Below are 22,035 nucleotides of genomic sequence, written 5' to 3' on the forward strand. Positions count from 1 at the left end.
TGAAACTTCACTTAGCAAATTTCAGTCTGTAAATCTATCAAAACTCAATTTTTGATTAGTAATATGCATTACTGAAAATAGAATTTGAGCATATTTAAAGCTCATTTTCTCAGTATTTAGATTTTTTTAACCCTCAGATTCCAAATTATCAAACTCAGTTTTCAAACTCAATTTTTGATTAGTAATATGCATTGCCAAGAATATAATTTGAGCACATTTAAAGCTCATTTTCTCAGTATTTAGATTTTTTTACCCCTCAGATTCCATATTTTCAAACAGTTATAATATTACCCTATCCTAACAATCAATACATCAATAGAAAGTATATTTATTCACTTTCCAAAAATTGACACATTTGGGAACTGGTTTTGTTATTCAGGATCAAACATGGGGGCGGAGTCACTTCTGGTGATGCAGCATAGTATTATGAGTACTTCGATGACACGCCAATATCTAATTATTATTCATGAGACTGCATTTTCTTATCCTATGACAGGGTTTCTGCTAGGCATGGGATTCTGATGGTATGATAACCTTGGATAAAAATATCACGGTTTCACGGTATTGTGCTCACTGCTCTAAAATATATTCTTTTTAAATATCTGGGTAAAAAACGAAAACTTTTTCCCCTTTGAAAACAATATATTCAATTTTTTGAAAGATTTATGATATTTTGGAGCAATAAACACATCAGGCTATATAATTCAAATGAATTATTGTCTTCTGCTGTCTTCATTTGTTTCATAAACACAAATTTTACAATTTAAAATAGAATATTTGGATATTTTTTCTGCTGGAGATACTGTTGTCATCCTAAAAAAACAAAAAAAATGTAAATAAAAATTCTTACATATACCTTAGGAATGTATTACACAAATATTTGCCTGTTTTAAAACCTTAACTTTTCCAAACCACGGTATTCCTTGAAAACGGTTATCGTCCCATGCCTAGTTTCTGCAAGTCAAATTTAAGATGTTTTAAGACCTTTTTAAGACCATCAAGAATGAAATTTTAGACTTCTATATGGCTAAACTCGAAGTTTTTTTTAACGGCCCAGCAGAAAGAAATGTTTTTTACTTGCCCCATCAAGAAATTAATTCTAATAAGTTATTTCTTAGCCACAGATTTTAAACAGTGTCAAAAAAAGCAGACCCTGGTTGTGTACATATTTTTTTTTCAATATAACTTTAATAAACTAAATGTATGCACAACAGACTGTTATAAAATCAATTCCAAATCGAGTTTTGCTAGAAGTTTTATTGAGATGTATTGTGGGTGATTGGATCTGTGTTGGATCAATTGGGTAGCTTTACACCAAGCGGCAACCTCCCGCTCTCCCTCCGGAAGCCAATACGGAAGTAACTGAAACTGCAATTCATCAAAATCCCGCTAGTCCTGGCTCCATAATAGAGCAAGTTGCAATTGAGTCCACTGTTGGAATGGCCGACTTTACAACAGAAAAAAAGGTGTTTACAGCCTGGTACAAAGAACGATTTTGGTTCATATAGCTATTATTACCCTCCATGACAACTGTGAGGGGGGTGAATTTTTTTATAACTCATCCATTTCCTTTATATTAGGTTATATTAAGTTTGCATGATTAAGGGCGTGGCCACTTGAGTGACAGCTAGGTCTCGCTGGTCGTCGTCACTTCACCTCAGCTGAATCCGGCAGATTAGCCACTGATCTCAGCATATTCATCGTATTTTTGTGTTGTTTATGTGGCTTTACACAGTCAGTTGCCTTTTGGACTTATTTCTTACAATTATCAGATGATATGGGATGCTGTGTGCACTAAATTGTGCTCACAAACCATTCACGTGGCCTTCGTTTCCCATGTGAGTAAAGTTATATACTTGTATATCATCTCTATAAATGTATTTGTTTTATTTAAGATCATTTATCATTAATATTTTTCTTTAGACCCGTAAAGCACTCCAGAATCTGACAGATTGATTAGCTGTAGGCTCTAGAAAAGTCATCTGAAGCGTTATCATACAGTGTTATGCTGGAGTTCATCAATAGTCCTGCGCTCTTCAGAAACCTATGGGTGACGTCACGGGTACTACATCCATATATTTTACAGTCTATGCTTTACACAAAGGAAAATTAAGACCTGTTTAAAATGATTTAAGACCTACAACAACATATTTCAATGAATTTAAGACATTTTAAGGCCTAAAATTTTGTTTTTGACATTTTTATGTTTTAAGACCCTCTGGACACCGTGTATGAGAAGATGCTGCTTCTAAATTATTCAGTGAAGCTGTGAGTTATGAGGTCATGATGTGTATTGGCACCAGTAATGTTGTCAGCCCATAAAACTAGCATTTTTCCAGACAATTCTGAGGTAAATATATAATAAAATGAAGATCAGATGCTTACAGGTCGCTGAGGAGCAGCTCGTTTGTCGGATTTGAAAGTGCTGATCGGCCTCTGGTTCCTCTGGTTCGGGTGGGAAGCCCCCGTTAATCCCAAAATCTGATGATCCTGTAGCGGGAGAGCAGATGGGCTCTGGAAAAACAGGAGTGGATGGGATCTGCACCGGAGATGGAGTAGGGGTCTCAGACATCTGAATGGTGGCTCTGGGAGACAGCAGTTCAGGCTCTTCCTCAATGATTCCCTCCTTTTTCTTCTGCTGCTCTTCTGCTAGTCGACGACGTTTTTCCCGCTGGCGTTTGATGGCCGTCACGCGGTCTCGCATAGCCTTGGCCACCAGCTTGTAGTCTGCCTCACAAACAAAGCCCAAAACAACCTGTGAAAGACATATTTTAATTGCATAAATACACATATAGTAATTGTAGCATGTTTAGCACATTGTTATCATTGGTTAGCATTATTAAAGGTCCCTTGAAGTGCTTTGAAATGTGAATTTTTTGTTCGGAATAGCGGAAGGGGCGGAGCTATCGGGCGCACATGTTGGATTACTTTATTTATTTTGGATTGCGAAAGCACAATTCTCTTACGAGAGTGATTATAGCGCCTCCTGATGGCGAATGCGGTTATACCCATGGCAGGTATTGTTTGGTAGTTTGGTCAATTATTCTAGTAATACGGCAACCGTCAAACGTCATCAGGGAAACAGTTTCAATTTCCGCTTATTAAAAAGACCACTAGTGTTCCATTTGGGACGACACTACATACTTATACTATGCTGTTGAGTGTGTAAGTGCATAAGCACATAGTGCATAAGTGCATAGTGTGCTATTTGGGACGCAGCTAAAGTCTTAGCATACTTTGCCTACTATGCAAAAATGACTTTTAAAAGGGGTTTAAGAGGTTACTTTCAGACAAATATACAGTAAATAAAATCTACGGACACAATTAGCAGTTAACCAATGGTTTTGCCAATAGAAAGCTGGCATCTCACAACTGATTATGCCAACAAATTATGCCATTTGGCAATCTAAAGTAAAAATGTTTGGCATAAAAATGATGAAACTGACTCTACAATGCAGATCTCAATAACCTTTCCACCCAACTTCGGAACAGCGTGTTTCCAATGAAACAATGTTGGCCATTGAAGCCTCCATCAGCACATCGGCTTGTCAAATAACACAATAAGCCTCCGTCGATGTGACTTAACGATAAATTTGTTCTTGATGAAAAGCAGACAAGATGAGAGATAAAAGAAGGATTGTGAAGGTCCGGCCTAATAATAAGTAGGATTGCAGTCTGGACAAGAGAAGGGATTGAGTTTCACAACACCGGGCACGTGACCCTCTTCCTCCTTTAGCCCCCGCTCTCACATTTCCACGCCGATGATTAAAAAGCGATGCCCTTGAAAAGCGTTATGCAACACACAGCAGGGTTACACAGGCCCGGTGTTTCGGGATGAAGTGAGCGCTGTCCCGCTATGTCAAGAAAAGCGCTGGCAGGAGATGCATATTCAGGTGTGTTTGAAAGCGTGCAGGAAGGTCAGGAGTTCAGTGACGGCCCACATTATTGACACAGGAGGAGGAAAGTCATCAAGTCGGAGTGAGGACGGACTGTTGGAAACCAGCAACACTGTGAAGGTCATTAAGAAAACCTTGCAGATACACAAGCTTGGGTCCTAAGAGCTAAATGAGGTCAAGAACACTTCTGCTTGTTCGAGCCTAAAAACAAACATGTATTGAATACATGTTTTTCGAGATACTTTAGTATTCAGCTTAAAGAGGCATTTAAAGGCTTGACTATGTAATTTGGTTAACTAGGCAAGATAGGTTAATTAGGCAATTCATTGGACAACCGTGATTTGTTTTGTAGCCAAATCGTAGCTATATATATATATATATATTAGGGGGCTAATTCTAAATTTGACTTTAGCAGTTGTTATTAAAAAAAGTAAAAATACACTCACCGGCCACTTTATTAGGTACATCTTACTAGTACCCCCTTTTGCTTTCAGAACTGCCTTAATCCTTCGTGGCATAGATTCAACAAGGTACTAGAAATATTCATCAGAGATTTTGCTCCATATTGACATGATAGCATCACGCAGTTGCTGCAGATTGGTCGGCTGCACATCCATTATGCGAATCTCCTGTTCCACCACATCCCAAAGGTGCTCTATTGGATTGAGATCTGGTGACTGTGGAGGCTATTTGAGTACAGTGAACTCATTGTCAGGTTCAAGAAACCAGTCTGAGCGACCATCTGAATGTGGCAGCAGAAATCGAGACTCATCAGACCAGGCAACATTTCTCCAATCTTCTATTGTCCAGTTTTGGTGAGCCTGTGTGAATTGTAGCCTCAGTTAACTGTTATTAGCTGACAGGAGTGGCACCCGGTGGGGTCTTCTGCTGCTGTAGCCCATACGCCTCAAGGTTGGACGTGTTGTGCATTCAGAGATGCTCTTCTGCAGACCTCGGTTGTAACGAGTGGTTATTTGAGTTACTGTTGCCTTTCTATCAGCTGGAACCAGTCTGGCCATTCTTCTCTGACCTCTGGCATCAACAAGGCATTTGCCCCCACAGAACTGCCGCTCACTGGATATTTTCTCTTGTTCAGACCATTCTCTGTAAACCCTAGAGTTGGTTGTGTGTGAAAATCCCAGTAGATCAGCAGTTTCTGAAATACTCAGACCAGCACATCTGACACCAACAACCATGCCACGTTCAAAGTCACTTAAATCACCTTTCTTCCCCATTCTGATGCTCAGTTTTAACTGCAGCAGATTGTCTTGACCATGTCTACATGCCTAAATGCATTGAGTTGCTGTCATGTGATTGGCTGATTAGAAATTAACGAGCAGTTGGACAGGTGTACCTAATAAAGTGGCCGGTGAGTGTATATACCAGCAAAATAAAATAATATGGTTTAAATAAGGTTTCTACTTTTTTTTTTTACAGCGCATGTAGAGCTGGTATGGCGACATATATCAAACAGCTAGCAAAACACACCTGCTATATGATAAGTAGGTTACTAAGACAAACATGTTTCCGTAATCGCCCTGTGGATATCAATGAAGAAACCTCAACCCACATATTTAAGCAGTGTTGATCCCCGAGGGGAAGGAGCTGGGTAACACAACCACACCTCAGATCCTTCAAGAGGCACTTTGAAGGCTGTGAGACGAGGTTGATGTGAGATTATGTGCTCACCATCTCCTGCGCCACCTCCTCCGGCACGTCTTTGTAGAGCTCGAACAGGAACTCGATGGCGTTGTTGTCTTTGTACTTTCCGTGGAGTTTTTTGGTGTCGTCCATGCGGAGCCAGAGCTTCAGGCCGGACTTGATCATGTCGTCCTCTTCGGCCAGTTCAACATGGACACCGTTGTGCTCCTGGAAGAAGGTGTGCTCCAACAGGTCCTGGATGGTGTACCTGGAGTAGAAAGGAAGACGCAGGACTAAATGTGTGCAACTATATTGAAATAAATGTCAATAATAAGCAGTTTTATTTAATATTAATAGCTTTTTTTAACACACTAAATTCATTCAATCATTTTCTTTTCGGCTTAGTCCCTTTATTAATCTGGGGTCGCCACCGCAGAATGAACCGCCAACTTATCCAGCATATGTTTTACGCAGCGGATGCCCTTCCATCACTGGGAAACACACTCATTCACACACACAAACACTATGGACAATTTAGCCTACCCAATTCACCTATACTGCATATTTTTGGACTGTTGGGGAAACCGGAGCACCAGGAGGAAACCCACGGCAACACGGGGAGAACATGCAAACTCCACATAGAAATGCCAACTGACCCAGCCGAGGCTCGAACCAGTGACCTTCTTGCTGTGAGGCGATTGTGCTACCCACTAATTTCTATTAGCTAATTTGTTTTGTCTTTGCCATAATGAGAGCATGTAATATCTTACTAGTTATTCTGCAAGATATTATTCAGCTTAAGTGCAATTTGAAGGCTAAATTAGGTTAATTTGGCAAGTTCGATTAATTAGACGAATCATTGGACAACAGAGGTTTGTTCTGTAGCCAATCAAAAAATTATAATTTCTTATGGGGCTAATAATAATGACCTTAAAATTTGTTCACATTTTTTTATTCCATTATATATAAAATAAACAAATATAAATATATACATACACATATGTAAATATAAATATGTAAATAAATATGTAAATATTTAAGAGAAATAATGATAAAATTGTTACAATTATTTAAGCATAAAGGTGCAGTTATAATATAAACTTAATCTTAATATTCATACATGTGCAGGGGTGTCGTAGACCCAATTTACTGGGGTAAAAATCTCCAGTGCCCCAGTTAATGCATTGAGATGTGATTTACTTCATATGTAAGTGTATTTATTAAGAGTGGTAATTCTAAAATATTCTCTATGTGCAACCGAACCAACGCTGGTGAAAGCAATGTGATTAATCAAAAAGCAAACTGACGCATCTCCGCGTGTGCGCAGAAAAACTGCGCGCCTCTCGCATGCACTGCTCTTCTGCCGGTGCGAGTCCCGGTAGTTAACATGCGCGCCAAAAAAGCAGGTTACTTTCTTGTCACGCGCCGCGCATGCGTTGTAAAACCGGTGTAACAGCCTTTTTTTGTTTTGCAAGTCAGCAAAACTAAAGTTTAAACAATATGACGGTGATCTTACTAAGCATGCCTCCTGATAGATTTTTTTTTGTATGAGGCAAAAAGGAGGGATGAGGAGTCAGGGAGGTAAGACTTAATAAACCTATTTCTCTGCCATGTGTCAAGTCTAAGACAACAGATAATTCTATAAAACATCTATTTTTTGTATTTTATTGAATTGTCTATAGAATTTCATTAAAATTAAATTAATATTCATGCAAAAGATTTCTTAAATGATCTTAGCATCACTCCAGTTGTGTCTAAACATTGTTTTCCAGTTACATTTCAGATTATTTAGAATAATAATTGTACAACAACAAGAATACTTTTATTTATAATAAATATTTATTTAAAAAAAAAAACAGTGGGTAGCATGATCGCCTCACAGCAAGAAGGTCGCTGGTTTGAGTCCCGGCCGCGCCAGTTGGCATTTCTGTGTGGAATTTGCATGTTCTCCCCGTGTTAGCGTGGGTTTCCTTCGGGTGCTCCGGTTTCCCCCACAGTCCAAACACATGCGCTATAGGTGAATTTGGTAAGCTAACTTGTCCGTTGTGTATGTGTGTGAATAAGAGTGTATGGGTGTTTCCCAGTGATGGGTTGCAGCTGGCATCCGCTGCGCAAAACATATGCTGAATAAGTTGGCGGTTCATTCCGCTGTGGCGACCCCTGATTAATTAAGGGATTAAGCCGAAAAGAAAATGAATGAATGAATATTACGATTATTAATATTATTAATTTTTGATTTGGGTTTTGAGTATTTTACTTTTAGGTTTTATTTATTTCCTGCAAGTGTAATTTTAATTAAGTCTTTCCATTTAAAAAAATTCTTAAAATTTTAACTACAGTAAAATAATAATATACTATTATTTCTATTACTATTTTAACTATTATTATTTACTATTATTATCATGTTGCTATTATTTTGCAACCCAAAATGTTTACTTTATTTCATTTTATCTGTATTTAAATCAGCAAAACTATTTAGTAACATTTTAAAACAATGGTTCATTAGTTTATGTCAGTTAGTGAATATACTAACATGAATAAAAAATTTGTAATACATTTATTAGCGTATTTATTCATCTTTATTAATGTTAGTTAATGCTATTTAAGTTAAATGTTATTTAAGGTTCATGTTAGTTCACAGTAACTAATGCTAACAAGCACAACTTTGGATTTTAATAATGCATTAGTTAATGTTGAACTATGATTAATAAATGTTTTACAAGATTATTCAAATACATTAACTAACATTAACTAATGGACCATTATTTTAAAGTGTTGCCAAATATTGTAAACAGTTTTGATTTGATTCAGCGTTGGTAACCCTGAAACATCACTTGTGAATTCATACAACAAAAGACATTTGACATATTTGACACTTTTCCAGACCAGGATTTCAGTTTGAGCAGTAGAAGTGCAGTACCTTTCATCTTTGTTCATACGGATGCAGCCTTCGATGATTTCCTTTAACTCAGGAACTTTCACTTTGTAGAAACTGTCCGGCTTTATACCCTGAGAACAGCAGAAAAAAGGTCAACTGAGGTCTGTTAAAGAGGCTTAACATGCTTTAATAATAGCATTGACCAATCTAATGTTCTACTGTTAACTATATTATATTATATAACTCTTTTGCTTTCGCATAATCCAATCACAGTATGTGAAAACATCCAGTAACAATGTATGTTGAATGTTTAGAAGAGAGCTCTTTGTACAAATGCAGTCTTGATTTGTTACAGATATTGTTGTATAGTTTAAGAAAGTAAAGGGGGGGGGGGGGGGGTTCAACTTTTAGAACTATAAGATAAGACAAAGTTCTTTTAAGGTAACTTATAAGGCAAGACACTTTTAAGATAATTATAAAACACTTGAGGCAAGAGATTTTTCAGATACATTTCAAGACATTTAAAGACACATGCATACTTTTCAACTTATTTGAATGATTAATAAATGCCATCTAATCTGTACTTAACTCTTTTAAGCCACTTAAGTATATTTTAAGATACTTGTAAAAACTTTTGAGGCAAAACTCTAATGAGACAACATACAAAAACACTAAACAAAAGCTTTTTTAAAGCCTTGTGAGTGATTAATATATTCTATTTTGTTCTTAACTCTTTTATAATGCTTATGGTGTTTTAAACTTAAGACACTTAAGAAATGCAAGACATTTTAAGCTTTTTTTGAATGATTAATATATTCCATTTTGTTCTTAATTCTTTTAAAATTCTTATATGATGTTTTAAACTTAAGACACTTTTATGATAAATTCAGTTTTTTGATCGAATGTCACCTAATCTGTCCTTTTAAGCCTCTTTATAAGCCACTTATGAGGCAAGACACTTATAACACGCTTTAAAAACACATTTAAAAACACATTTAAAAACACATTTAAAAACACTCAAAATTACAAGCTGCTTTTAAGCTTTGAGAATGTTTCATATGATCTACTTTGTTACTGACAGATTTCTTTTACTTACAAGACACTTTTAAGACATTTGAAGCTTTTTTCAATGATAATTGCCCTTTAATTGGATTTGCCCTTCAGTATTTGGACTCTCAGTAGTGATTATTTAACCACACTGAACTGAGCTCAACTGAACTGAACTTAAACACTACAAACTGAACTACACTGTTCCTATTTACTGTGACCTTTTATGTGAAGCTGCTTTGACACAATCTACATTGTATAAGCGCTATACAAATAAAGGTGAATTGAATTGAATTGAATAATTAATGTCATCTAACCTTTCCTTAACTCTTTTAAGCCACTTAGAAATATATTTTAAGATGAAATATTTTTGAGGCAAAACTCTTATGACACTTCTAACAAAATTACAAAATGCTTTTAAGCTTTGTGAATGATTAATATCTTCTCATTTGGTCTTAAAATTGCTTATATGAGGTTTCAAATTTAAGCCACTTTTAAGAAAAGACATTGCTAAGCTTTATTGAATGATTAATATCGTCTGATTTGTTCTTAACTCTTTTAAAATGCTTCTATAATGTTTTAAACTTAAGATTCTTTAAAAAAAAGCTTAAGACATTTTTTAAGAATTGAATGATAAATTAATTTTTTTGAATGAACGTCAGCTAATCTGTCCTTAAATCTTTTAAGCCACTTATAAGCCACTTATGAGGCAAGACTCTTATAAGACACTATAAAAACACATTTATCAAAATTACAAGCTGCTATTAAGCTTTGAGAATGTTTGATATGATCTACTTTGTTACTGACAGATTTCTTTTATTTACAAGACACTTTTGAGACATTTGAAGCTTTTTTCAATGATAATTAATGTCATCTAACCTTTCCTTAACTCTTTTAAGCCACTTAGAAATATATTTTAAGATACTTATGAAATATTTTTGAGGCAAAACTCTTATGACACTTCTAACAAAATTACAAAATGCTTTTAAGCTTTATTGAATGATTAATATAGTCTAATTTGGTCTTAAAATTGCTTATATGAGGTTTCAAACTTAAGCCACTTTTAAGAAAAGACATTGCTAAGCTTTATTGAATGATTAATATCGTCTGATTTGTTCTTAACTCTTTTAAAATGCTTCTATAATGTTTTAAACTTAAAATTCTTTTAAAAAAACTTAAGACATTTTTTAAGAATTGAATGATAAATTTAATTTTTGAATGAACATCAGCTAATCTGTCCTTAACTCTTTTAAGCCACTTATAAGACACTTATGAGGCAAGAGTCTTATAAGACACTATAAAAACACTTATCAAAATTACAAGCTGCTTTTAAGCTGAGAATGTTTGATATGATCTACTTTGTTACTGACAGATTTCGTTTACTTACAAGACACTTTTAAGACATGTGAAGCTTTTTTCAATGATAATTAATGTCATCTAACCTTTCCTTAACTCTTTTAAGCCACTTAGAAATATATTTTAAGACACTTATGAAATATTTTGAGGCAAAACTCTTATGACACTTCTAACAAAATTACAAAATGCTTTTAAGCTTTGTGAATGATTAATATCTTCTCATTTGTTCTTAAAATTGCTTATATGATGTTTCAAACTTTTAAGAAAAGACATTGCTAAGCTTTATTGAATGATTAATATCGTCTAATTTGTTCTTAACTCTTTTAAAATGCTTCTATAATATTTTAAACTTAAGATTCTTTTAAAAAAACAAGACATTTTTTTAAGAATTGAATGATAAACTCTGTCCTTAACTCTTTTAAGCCACTTACTGTATAAGCCACTTCTGAGGCAAGACTCTTATAAGACACTATAAAAACACTTTTATCAAAATTACAAGCTGCTTTTAAGCTTTGAGAATGTTTGGAATTATCTAATTTGTTTGATTTTGATCTAATTTGACTGTTTTAAAACAGTAGATATTAAAACTTACAAGACACTTTTAAGAAACTTAAGACATTGTAAGCTTTTTTCAGTGATTATTAACGTCATCTTACCTGTCCTTAACTTTTTAAGCCACTTAAGAATCTTATGAGACAATTTCAGACAAGACTCTTATAAGAAACTATGAGGAAACTTTAAAAAACACAAGTTACAAAATGTTTTTAAGCTTCTGTGCATGATTAATATACGAATCTAGTTTGTTCCAAACGCTCTAAACACTTTTACCTTTGAAAAGTGTCTCAGGTTTTTTAAAAGTGTAATTTCTCTTTTATGAATGATTAATAATATAATTTAATCTTTTATATAATCAATAAGACAAGTTTTCTAATTAATCTACTAATGTTTTTCTTAAAAGATGCTTTTATGAATGAAGAATAATACCTCATCTAATCAGTTATTAGTTTTCCTAAGCGTACATGTGCTTGAACACTAATCTATCTTACATTCTCACATAGTACCTCATATTTTACCTCACCAAATCTATTATTAACTTATTAATAATTCTCATACATTCCCGGAGCCATGTTCTCATAAACATTTATAAATCTCAGTCACATTAATTTTAAATTGTAGTTTTCTAAAACATACACATGTTTGATTGAATGTTGATCTATCTTAAATTCTACAATATAGTTATGTCACATTTGAGTTACTCGACTACACAAAAGCCTTCGATAATGTGAGATTCAGAGATTTACTGAGGGTTGAATTACAGCTAGAGCAGGTCACTTTCCCTGTAGACTATAGTGTAATATTTGTGGAGCACGAGCTTCATAAAGCACGGAGTTCACGGGAGCTTTGGACAGCCGCCTGTCCCGTTTACACTTTGGTGCACTCCTTGGTTTTTTCATTAACACTCGACAGCCTTTTCAGAGCAGGCTTTGTTTTGCTCATTCAAGACGTCATTTAGCAAACCTATAAAGCAAATCCACTGGCGTCATCCACATAAAGTGTGTGTGGAGTTTACATAGTACTTTCAAAACATCATAAAGTTGTTTTCTGACATGTAAGATAATCAAAACAAGCCTGTTGAAGTTTATGCCTCAATTTATGGTGAATGTTACATTATTGCATTAATATTATGCTCTTTTAAGGGTTCGTTGTTTTTAGTGGTGCAAAGTAATGAAGTGCAAATGCTCAAACAGCTAGTTTTTTTCACAGAAATTGTAATTTAGGAAGTAAAAAGTGCTGCTGGGGGTGTTTTCATCCACTCTGGGGGGATTTTGAGTCTTCATTTGGCCACAACTTTCTCTGTGTTTCAGCAAACGGGATGATTTTTGGGTGACAAATATTACTTTGACACATATTTTAGGAAAATACTTAGAATTTTTTTTTAAAAACTCAACAATACACTCAAATTGACTACCCTTTCGATATGTTGGAGGCTGTTTTTGCCCCATTGACTTCCACATTATAATGACCTTTTTTGATTGCACAGTCTTGACAGTATATAATCATGCATTCTTGATTGTTGATGGTATTTCCTGTTGGGAAGAGGTATAATTTGTAATTTTTACTGTTGATTATCTCAGTCACCAGTTAAGGAGTTTTTTCATTAGCAGGAGACATTGTAAATGTGCAAAGATCTCAGCTTCTGCCAAAAAACATAGATATGCTGATATTTCTTTTAAAAACTGTAAAATCCCAGCTTTCTTTCATTGTATTGTTCATTTTTGATTTGTGATTCGTTTTAAATGTGTAATGTAGCTGCACAGTCAACGTTTTAGTTTGTTTGCATTAAAGGAGTCGTCTTTAGTTTGTATTATTCACTTTTTTATTTGGATTTTGGTTTAAAATTACAATTTACTGCAGAAAAGATTTTATTTTGTAAAAAAAAAAAAGTGCAGCATTTGAGAATAAATGAAAGGGCTCTTGTTCACCTTAAATTTGTCTCAAATAATTACGTTAAAATAAACTGTGACTAAATCGTGAATCGTGAGATTAGTATCGTGAATCGAATCCTAAGTCAGGTGAATCGTTACATTCATACCACGTAATACTCACTACTTATGAACACTTTTAGAAGGGCTACTTTTTACTCATACTTTGAGTAGTATTTAAAACTTGCACTACATTTTTTTGTACTTGACTTCTTTTTTTACTTCTTAGTACTCTTCAGTGTCTGAAATGGATTTCAACCTTTGAAAGTGAACTTTTTTTTGTTATTGTAAACAAACAGTATTCTCAAAGTCCCAACAACACAAACCAACTTTTCAGTGCTTCAGCTAAAACTGTAGAATTTGAAGGTGTGGAATGGCCCAGCCAATCACCTGACTTGAATCCAATTGAAAATACAACATAAAGATCAGAGTTGATGGACGAGACCCACACATCAAGATTTTTACACTCTGTTGAAGTCAGAGCAATGCATTCTCCAAATGAGAGGCTTCTTTAATATAAGTAAAGTATTTAAGTATTTAAATAAAGTATTTAATTTAATATATTTAATTTAATACATTTCAGTAGTAGCTGCACAGTCAATGTTTTAGTTTGTTTGCATTAAAGAGTCTTCTTTAGTTTGTATTATTCACTTTTTTATTTGGATTTTGGTTTAAAATTACAATTTACTGCAGAAAAGATTTTATTTAGTAAAAAAAAAAAATTGCAGCATTTGAGAATAAAATGAAAGGGCTCTTATTCACCTTAAATTTGTCTCAAATAATTACGTTAAAATAAATTGTGACTAAATCATGAATCGTGAGATTAGTATCGTGAATCGAATCCTAAGTCAGGTGAATCGTTACATTCATACCACGTAATACTCACTACTTATGAACACTTTTAGAAGGGCTATTTTTACTCATACTTTGAGTAGTTTTTAAAACTTGCACTACATTTTTTTGTACTTGACTTCTTTTTTTACTTCTTATGAGAATGTTAAACTGTTTAAAGTGCCAAAAACAAAACTAGCAGTGTTGGGAAGAGTACTAAGAACTAAAAAAAAAGTCAAGTACAAAAAAATGTAGTGCAAGTTTTAAATACTACTCAAAGTATGAGTAAAAAGTAGCCCTTCTAAAAGTGTTCATAAGTAGTGAGTATTACGTGGTATGAATGTAACGATTCACCTGACTTACGATTCGATTCACGATACTAATCTCACGATTCACGATTTAGTCACAGTTTATTTTTACGTAATTATTTGAGACAAATTTAAGGTGAACAAGAGCCCTTTCATTTATTCTCAAATGCTGCACTTTGTTTTTTACTAAATAAAATCTTTTCTGCAGTAAATTGTAATTTTAAACCAAAATCCAAATAAAAAAGTGAATAATACAAACTAAAGAAGACTCTTTAATGCAAACAAACTAAAACGTTGACTGTGCAGCTACTACTGAAATGTATTAAATTAAATATATTAAATTAAATACTTTATTTAAATACTTAAATACTTTACTTATATTAAAGAAGCCTCTCATTTGGAGAATGCATTGCTCTGACTTCAACAGAGTGTAAAAATCTTGATGGTTGTGTGTGTGTCATGGATTGGTCAGGCTCTCACGACCCCCACTCACGAAGATCACCATCACCTGACTTCTAATGAGCACACAGCTGCATCACATTCACGAGCACCAGATAAAAGCACAGCACTCCAGTCGCTCATTGTCCGGGCTCGTCTCGACGAAAGCGGACAACTGAGCGACCACTCAGCGTAGTCATCCTCAGCTAAAACAAACGATTTACTTACCTGTTCTCTTTGTATTCCTCCTAGTCTTCCTGGTCCTCCCGAATCGTCCTGTCTTCCAGTCCTTCCAAGTCTGTGTCATCCTCTGTCAGCTGTATCTGGTGTGTGCTGTCCATCCTCGTGTATTCCTGTTACCCAGCCACGGAGGAAAAGACCCCAACATCATTCCTGATCCTCCTGGCTATCCTTCATGTGCTCCTTGTTGTCATTTAATAAACACCCTAACGTTTCCTTACCTCTGTCTCCTGTCCGCTTCATAACAGAAGCCCGGACCCAATAACGACGACAACATGAGCACCCCCGATCACTTACAAGAGCTGGTGGACCAGTTGAAGCGGATTCTACAGCCACCAGCTCCACTTTCCAACGCACCACCAGCACCGAGCACTTCCGCCTCCACAGTTTCTTCTTCGGCCCTTCCTTCCAGTCCCATGGCCCGACCAGCGCCCTACTCAGGCGGAGCGGGGGAGTGCAATGGTTTTCTGTTACAATGTTCCCTCATATTCGAAATGCAACCTTCTCTATATCCCACAGATAAGTCGAAGATCGCCTACATCGTATCTCTACTCTCTGGACCTGCACTTAAATGGGCTGAGACGATCTGGAACCAAGCCGGGCCGGTCATGAATTCCATCACTACCTTCACGGAGTATTTCAAAGAGGTGTTTGGACGTTCTGATGGGGAAGTAGCCGCTGGAGAGCAGCTGTATCATCTAAAGCAAGGTACTCTATCTACACAGGAATATGCTCTCCGGTTTCGCACTCTAGCAGCTGCAAGTGGATGGAATGAGAGATCGTTGTTGACCACGTACCGGCTCGGCTTGGAACCCACTCTCCGAATCCAACTGGCCACATTAGATGATACAATGGGTCTGGAGAGATTCATCCAACATTCTCTCCGATGTTCCGATCGTCTCCGTTCCTATCAACAGGACACCATCACCCCCTCGTCTGCACTCCTCCAATCGCCTGAGTCAACAACCTCTCCAGAACCAGAACCCATGATAATAGAGTCTGGAAGACTGACATCAGCGGAACGACAGAGGAGGCTGACCCGGGGTCTGTGTCTATACTGCGGTGTCAGTGGACACACCCGTATGGAGTGTCCCCTTCGTCCCATTCGGACTTCAGTGAGTGTATTCAGTACGAATATTGAACAATGTAAACCACTTACTACCACCGTACAAATAACTACTGCCTCTATTTCTCTCCTTGTCACAGCCCTCATCGACTCCGGGTCAGCAGGGAACTTCATCTCCCAATCCCTCTGTCGTCAACTCCACCTCCGTACTGAGGCGTCCTCGCACATATACCAGATACAACCGATAACCCAGTGCACTCGATCTTCGACCCGTATCCATCGACAATGCGAAGACATCCTTCTTCAAGTGGGGTTGTTACATCAAGAGAGGATTCAATTTCTGGTTCTGGAGGGTGCAAATATGGACATCATTCTAGGGCGCCCGTGGCTGGTGAAGCACGATCCCATCATCTCTTGGGGCACAGGAGAGATAAAGAAATGGGGATCTGGATGTACACCTGCCTGTTTTCCAAATCTCCCTCTTCAAGGTCGGAACCCCATTTCTTTGTTTGCAACATCGGTCGAGAGCCCTCCTGAGAAGCAGTCTATCCACATTCCTAAGGAGTACAGCTCCTTTCAAGATGTCTTCTGCCCCAAGAGAGCTTCCCAGCTACCGCCGCATCGGCCATGGGACTGCGCGATCGACCTAGTTCCAGATGCCCAGTTGCCAAGAGGTAGGATCTACCCGCTCTCGCTTCCAGAGAATCAGGCAATGGAAGATTACATAAGGGAGGCTCTGAGTCAGGGGTACATACGTCACTCAAAATCACCAGCCGCCTCAAGCTTCTTCTTTGTGGCCAAGAAGGACGGAGGGCTGCGTCCATGCATCGACTACAGGGTCCTAAATAACGGTACAGTAAAATACCGATATCCCCTTCCTCTGGTACCAGCCGCTTTGGAACAGCTCCGAGAAGCTAAAGTCTTCACTAAATTGGACCTCCGCAGCGCGTATAATCTGATAAGAATACGTGAGGGGGACCAATGGAAGACAGCATTCGTGACCCCTACTGGCCACTATGAATATGAGGTCATGCCTTACGGTCTGGTCAATGCCCCCTCCGTATTCCAAAACTTCATTCATGAAGTCCTCCGGGAGTTTCTTCACCACTGTGTAATAGTGTACATAGATGACATCCTCATTTACTCCCGGAGTGAGGCCGAACATCGCCAACACGTTGCGGAGGTCCTACACACATTGAGAGAACATCACCTCTACCTCAAAGCGGAGAAATGCTCATTCCACCAGAAGTCGATTCATTTCTTGGGATACATCATTGACCAAACCGGTATACGTATGGATGGGAAGAAAATTGAGGCTGTTCTATCCTGGTCAGAACCCACTTCCATTAAGGAGCTCCAGAGGTTTCTTGGGTTTGCTAACTTTTATAGACGGTTTATCAAGGACTACAGCAGGATTACATCACCTCTCACTAATCTCCTCAAGGGTAAACCCAAAGGACTGGAGTGGACCAAAGAAGCAGCCGCAGCCTTCCGCCTTCTTAAGAAGGAGTTCACAAGGGCCCCACTCCTGACTCATCCTGACCCAAATCTTCCTTTCGTGGTGGAAGTGGACGCATCCACCACCGGCGTCGGGGCAGTATTATCTCAACATCATGATACACCGCCCCGACTGCATCCCTGTCTCCTATTCTCTCGGAAGTTGAGCCCGGCGGAGCAGAATTACAGCATAGGAGACAGGGAGCTTCTAGCAATCAAGCTAGCCTTGGAGGAGTGGCGTCACTGGTTGGAGGGAGCCAAACATCCGTTCCAGGTGATCACAGATCACAAAAACCTCCAATACATCAAAGAGGCCAAGAGACTATGTCCACGTCAAGCCAGATGGTCACTTTTCTTCTCACGTTTTGATTTCTCCATTTCCTATCGTCCAGGACCCAAGAATCTAAGAGCAGACGCTCTCTCTCGTTTACACGAGCATCACGATCATGAAGAACTCCCAACGAAGATTCTTCCCGAACACATCTCCATTTGTCCGATCACCTGGAACGCTCCTCCAGTCGTTGCCACTCCGGAAGCCCCTGCTCCGCCGGGATGCCCTCCTCATCGGCAGTTCATACCACCTGAACACCGGGTAGATCTGATCCACTCCTTACATACCTCGCTAGGCACTGGACATCCAGGGATCAACAATACTCTCTCGCTAGTATCCCAACGATTCTGGTGGCCAAACATGGCAAGGGATGTGAGGCAATATGTTCAGGGCTGTAAGGACTGTGCCCAATCCAAGAGCCCACGTCATCTACCCGCTGGAAAGCTCCATCCCTTGCCGATTCCGAACCGTCCCTGGTCACACCTAGGAGTGGACTTTATCACTGACCTCCCTTCGTCAGAAGGTAATACCTGTATTCTAGTCATAGTAGATAGATTCTCAAAGTTTGTCAAACTAATCCCTCTGAAAGGTCTTCCCACAGCCTTTGAAACTGCCGACAATATCTTTAATCAAGTCTTCAGGTCATTTGGTATTCCAGAAGATATTGTGTCGGACAGAGGTCCACAGTTCATCTCACGTCTATGGAAAGCCTTCTTCAAGCTCCTAGGTGTGGCCGTCAGCCTCTCTTCTGGATATCATCCCCAAACCAACGGGCAGACAGAGAGGAAGATTCAGGAGGTGGGACGGTTCCTGAGGACCTTCTGCAGTGGTCACCAGAACTCCTGGAGCCAGTATTTGGGCTGGGCAGAATATGCCCAAAATTCACTGCGGCAACCCTCCACCGGACTCACGCCATTCCAGTGCGTCCTGGGCTTCCAACCACCGCTCTTTCCCTGGGATGGCGAACCATCTGATGTCCCCGCAGTGGATCACTGGTTCCGGGAGAGCGAGAGAGTCTGGGACGAGGCTCATCAACATCTGCAGAGGGCAGTCCGTCGAAGCAAGGTAACCGCCGATAGGAGAAGGTCTGAAGAACCCAGATACACACCCGGACAAAAGGTGTGGCTATCCACCCGGGACATACGCATGCGACTGCCCTCTCGCAAGTTAAGTCCCCGATTTGTTGGTCCCTTCACCATCGTGGAACAGGTTAACCCCGTCACCTACAAACTACAATTACCCTCTCACTACCGTATTCACCCTACATTCCACGTATCACTCCTGAAACCCTATCACGATCCTGTTCTTCCCTCCACAGAGCCTGACCACGAAGAGGAACCCCCTCCTCCACTGCTCCTAGAAGAAGGAGCCGTCTACGCAGTGAAGGAGATCTTGCGTTCCCGACGTCGTGGTGGCCAGTTGGAGTACCTGGTGGACTGGGAAGGGTACGGCCCCGAAGAAAGGACATGGGTTCCCAGAGCTGATATTCTCGATCCTAGTCTCATGGTGGAGTTTCATGAGAGCCACCCTGAGTTCCCAGCGCCTAGAGGCAGAGGGAGACCACCACGGCGTCGGAGGTGTCGGCCCTCAGGAGCGGGCCCTGGGGAGGGGGGTACTGTCATGGATTGGTCAGGCTCTCACGACCCCCACTCACGAAGATCACCATCACCTGACTTCTAATGAGCACACAGCTGCATCACATTCACGAGCACCAGATAAAAGCACAGCACTCCAGTCGCTCATTGTCCGGGCTCGTCTCGACGAAAGCGGACAACTGAGCGACCACTCAGCGTAGTCATCCTCAGCTAAAACAAACGATTTACTTACCTGTTCTCTTTGTATTCCTCCTAGTCTTCCTGGTCCTCCCGAATCGTCCTGTCTTCCAGTCCTTCCAAGTCTGTGTCATCCTCTGTCAGCTGTATCTGGTGTGTGCTGTCCATCCTCGTGTATTCCTGTTACCCAGCCACGGAGGAAAAGACCCCAACATCATTCCTGATCCTCCTGGCTATCCTTCATGTGCTCCTTGTTGTCATTTAATAAACACCCTAACGTTTCCTTACCTCTGTCTCCTGTCCGCTTCATAACAGTGTGGGTCTCGTCTATCATATCTGATCTTTATGTTGTATTTTCAATTGGATTCAAGTCAGGTGATTGGCTGGGCCATTCCACACCTTCAAAATCTACAGTTTTAGCTGAAGCACTGAAAAGTTGGTTTGTGTTGGTACTTTGAGAATACTGTTTGTTTACAATACCAAAACAAGTTCACTTTCAAAGGTTGAAATCCATTTCAGACACTGAAGAGTACTAAGAAGTAAAAAAAGAAGTCAAGTACAAAAAAATGTAGTGCAAGTTTTAAATACTACTCAAAGTATGAGTAAAAAGTAGCCCTTCTAAAAGTGTTCATAAGTAGTGAGTATTACGTGGTATGAACGTAACGATTCACCTGACTTACGATTCGATTCACGATAATAATCTCACGATTCACGATTTAGTCACAATTTATTTTACTCTTCAGTGTCTGAAATGGATTTCAACCTTTGAAAGTGAACTTGTTTTGGTATTGTAAACAAACAGTATTCTCAAAGTGCCAACAACACAAACCAACTCTTCAGTGCTTCAGCTAAAACTGTAGATTTTGAAGGTCAAAGCTAATATTGTTTGCTGGCAGCCAATGAAAACCACAGACTGGCATTTGTGACAAATTTATGACAACAACTTGCATGTTATAGACACAATAAACTCTGGACGCTGGTCTTTACATTGGCAAAACAACTGCATTACACACTACATGTTTCATTTCGACATTTTATTAGATGCATTAGAAACAATTAATGGATACTTTAAAGAGTTCGTTGCACTAAATTTGTTTACTTTAAAGAGATCAGAGTGAAGAATTTGGCATAAAGTTTCCTAATGCAATAAGGCGCAGATAAGTGAATATAGTGTATACCAAACAAGTTGTATAATCGGCAGCCCACTTGGTGTCCGCATGTGAACCGTGGGGCCTTTCTCTAAGTATACAGATAGGAGACGAGGGTGTTTTTAAAGCCGGATACAGTCAGGGGGGTTTCTAAACTATGCCCTGGGCTCTAATCAGACCCCAGCCATGAGTCTTAAAGCTCCACGCACAGCAAGCTCTTAGGAAATGAGAGGAAACCAGGACACGCAGGAAGGGAATGAAAGAAGGGAATGGATAGAGGGATGTTTACGGCATTTTTGGCGCTGGGTTAAAAGTCTCCGAGATTAAACGATGACATATGAAGCAGCATGTGCTTATGTAATGCACAAAAAATATGATATATATAAAAAATAATATATATATATATATATTTTTTTAAAGCAGTGTATAAAATAAGGAATAAGTATAAGTATTGGACACGTCACCATTTTCCTCGGAAAACATGTTTCTAAAGGTGCCGTTGACTTGACATTTTCCCTGGATGTCGGTAACATCCAAGGAAATCCATATATGCAAAGAAAACAAAACAAATTAATTTACAAATGAAGTTATGTGTAATAAAATGAAATGACGCAGGGAAAAGTAATGAACACATGAAGAAAGGGAGGTGTAGAAAGGCAGTGAAAGCCCAGACAGCAGCTGAAATCTCTCAGTAGTTCTTCAGCAACTCTCTGTCCTTCCTCATTGTAAATGAATATCAGCTGCATCAGTCCAACATCTACATTAGCAGGAGGATGAAGATAAAACCAGGGTGGACATTTCAGTAAAACAACGATCCAAAACACAGCCAAGGAAACTCTCAAATGCTTTCAGAGAAAGAAAATCAAGCTATGGAATGGCCCAGCCAATCACCTGACTTGAATCCAATTGAAAATACAACATAAAGATCAGATTTGATAGACGAAACCCACAGAACCATCCAGATTTTTACACTCTGTTGAAGTCAGAGCAATGCATTCTCCATATGAGAGGCGTCTTTAATATAAAGTATTTAAGTATTTAAATAAAGTATTTAATTTAATATATTTAATTTAATACATTTCAGTAGTCCAGCACTTTCTCCT

At 38.5% G+C, this 22,035-nt stretch overlaps 2 protein-coding genes across 3 annotated transcripts in view; both read right to left on the reverse strand.

Moving 5' to 3' along the window:
* taok2b (TAO kinase 2b) overlaps positions 1–22,035 on the reverse strand; it is a 363,536-nt gene that overhangs the window by 123,703 nt on the left and 217,798 nt on the right. The window lies entirely within an intron of this gene.
* wnk4a (WNK lysine deficient protein kinase 4a) overlaps positions 1–22,035 on the reverse strand; it is a 151,438-nt gene that overhangs the window by 59,591 nt on the left and 69,812 nt on the right. For both annotated transcript variants that reach the window (XM_056469098.1, XM_056469099.1), the window contains exons 6-8: positions 8,458–8,546; positions 5,586–5,805; positions 2,386–2,755 (exon numbers count right to left, since the gene is read on the reverse strand). In XM_056469098.1, coding sequence (XP_056325073.1) covers positions 2,386–2,755; positions 5,586–5,805; positions 8,458–8,546 — 679 coding nt within the window. The remainder of the gene's footprint in view (positions 1–2,385; positions 2,756–5,585; positions 5,806–8,457; positions 8,547–22,035) is intronic.

Source organism: Danio aesculapii, chromosome 12, assembly GCF_903798145.1.
Source record: "Danio aesculapii chromosome 12, fDanAes4.1, whole genome shotgun sequence".
NCBI classification, from domain to species: Eukaryota; Metazoa; Chordata; class Actinopteri; order Cypriniformes; family Danionidae; genus Danio; species Danio aesculapii.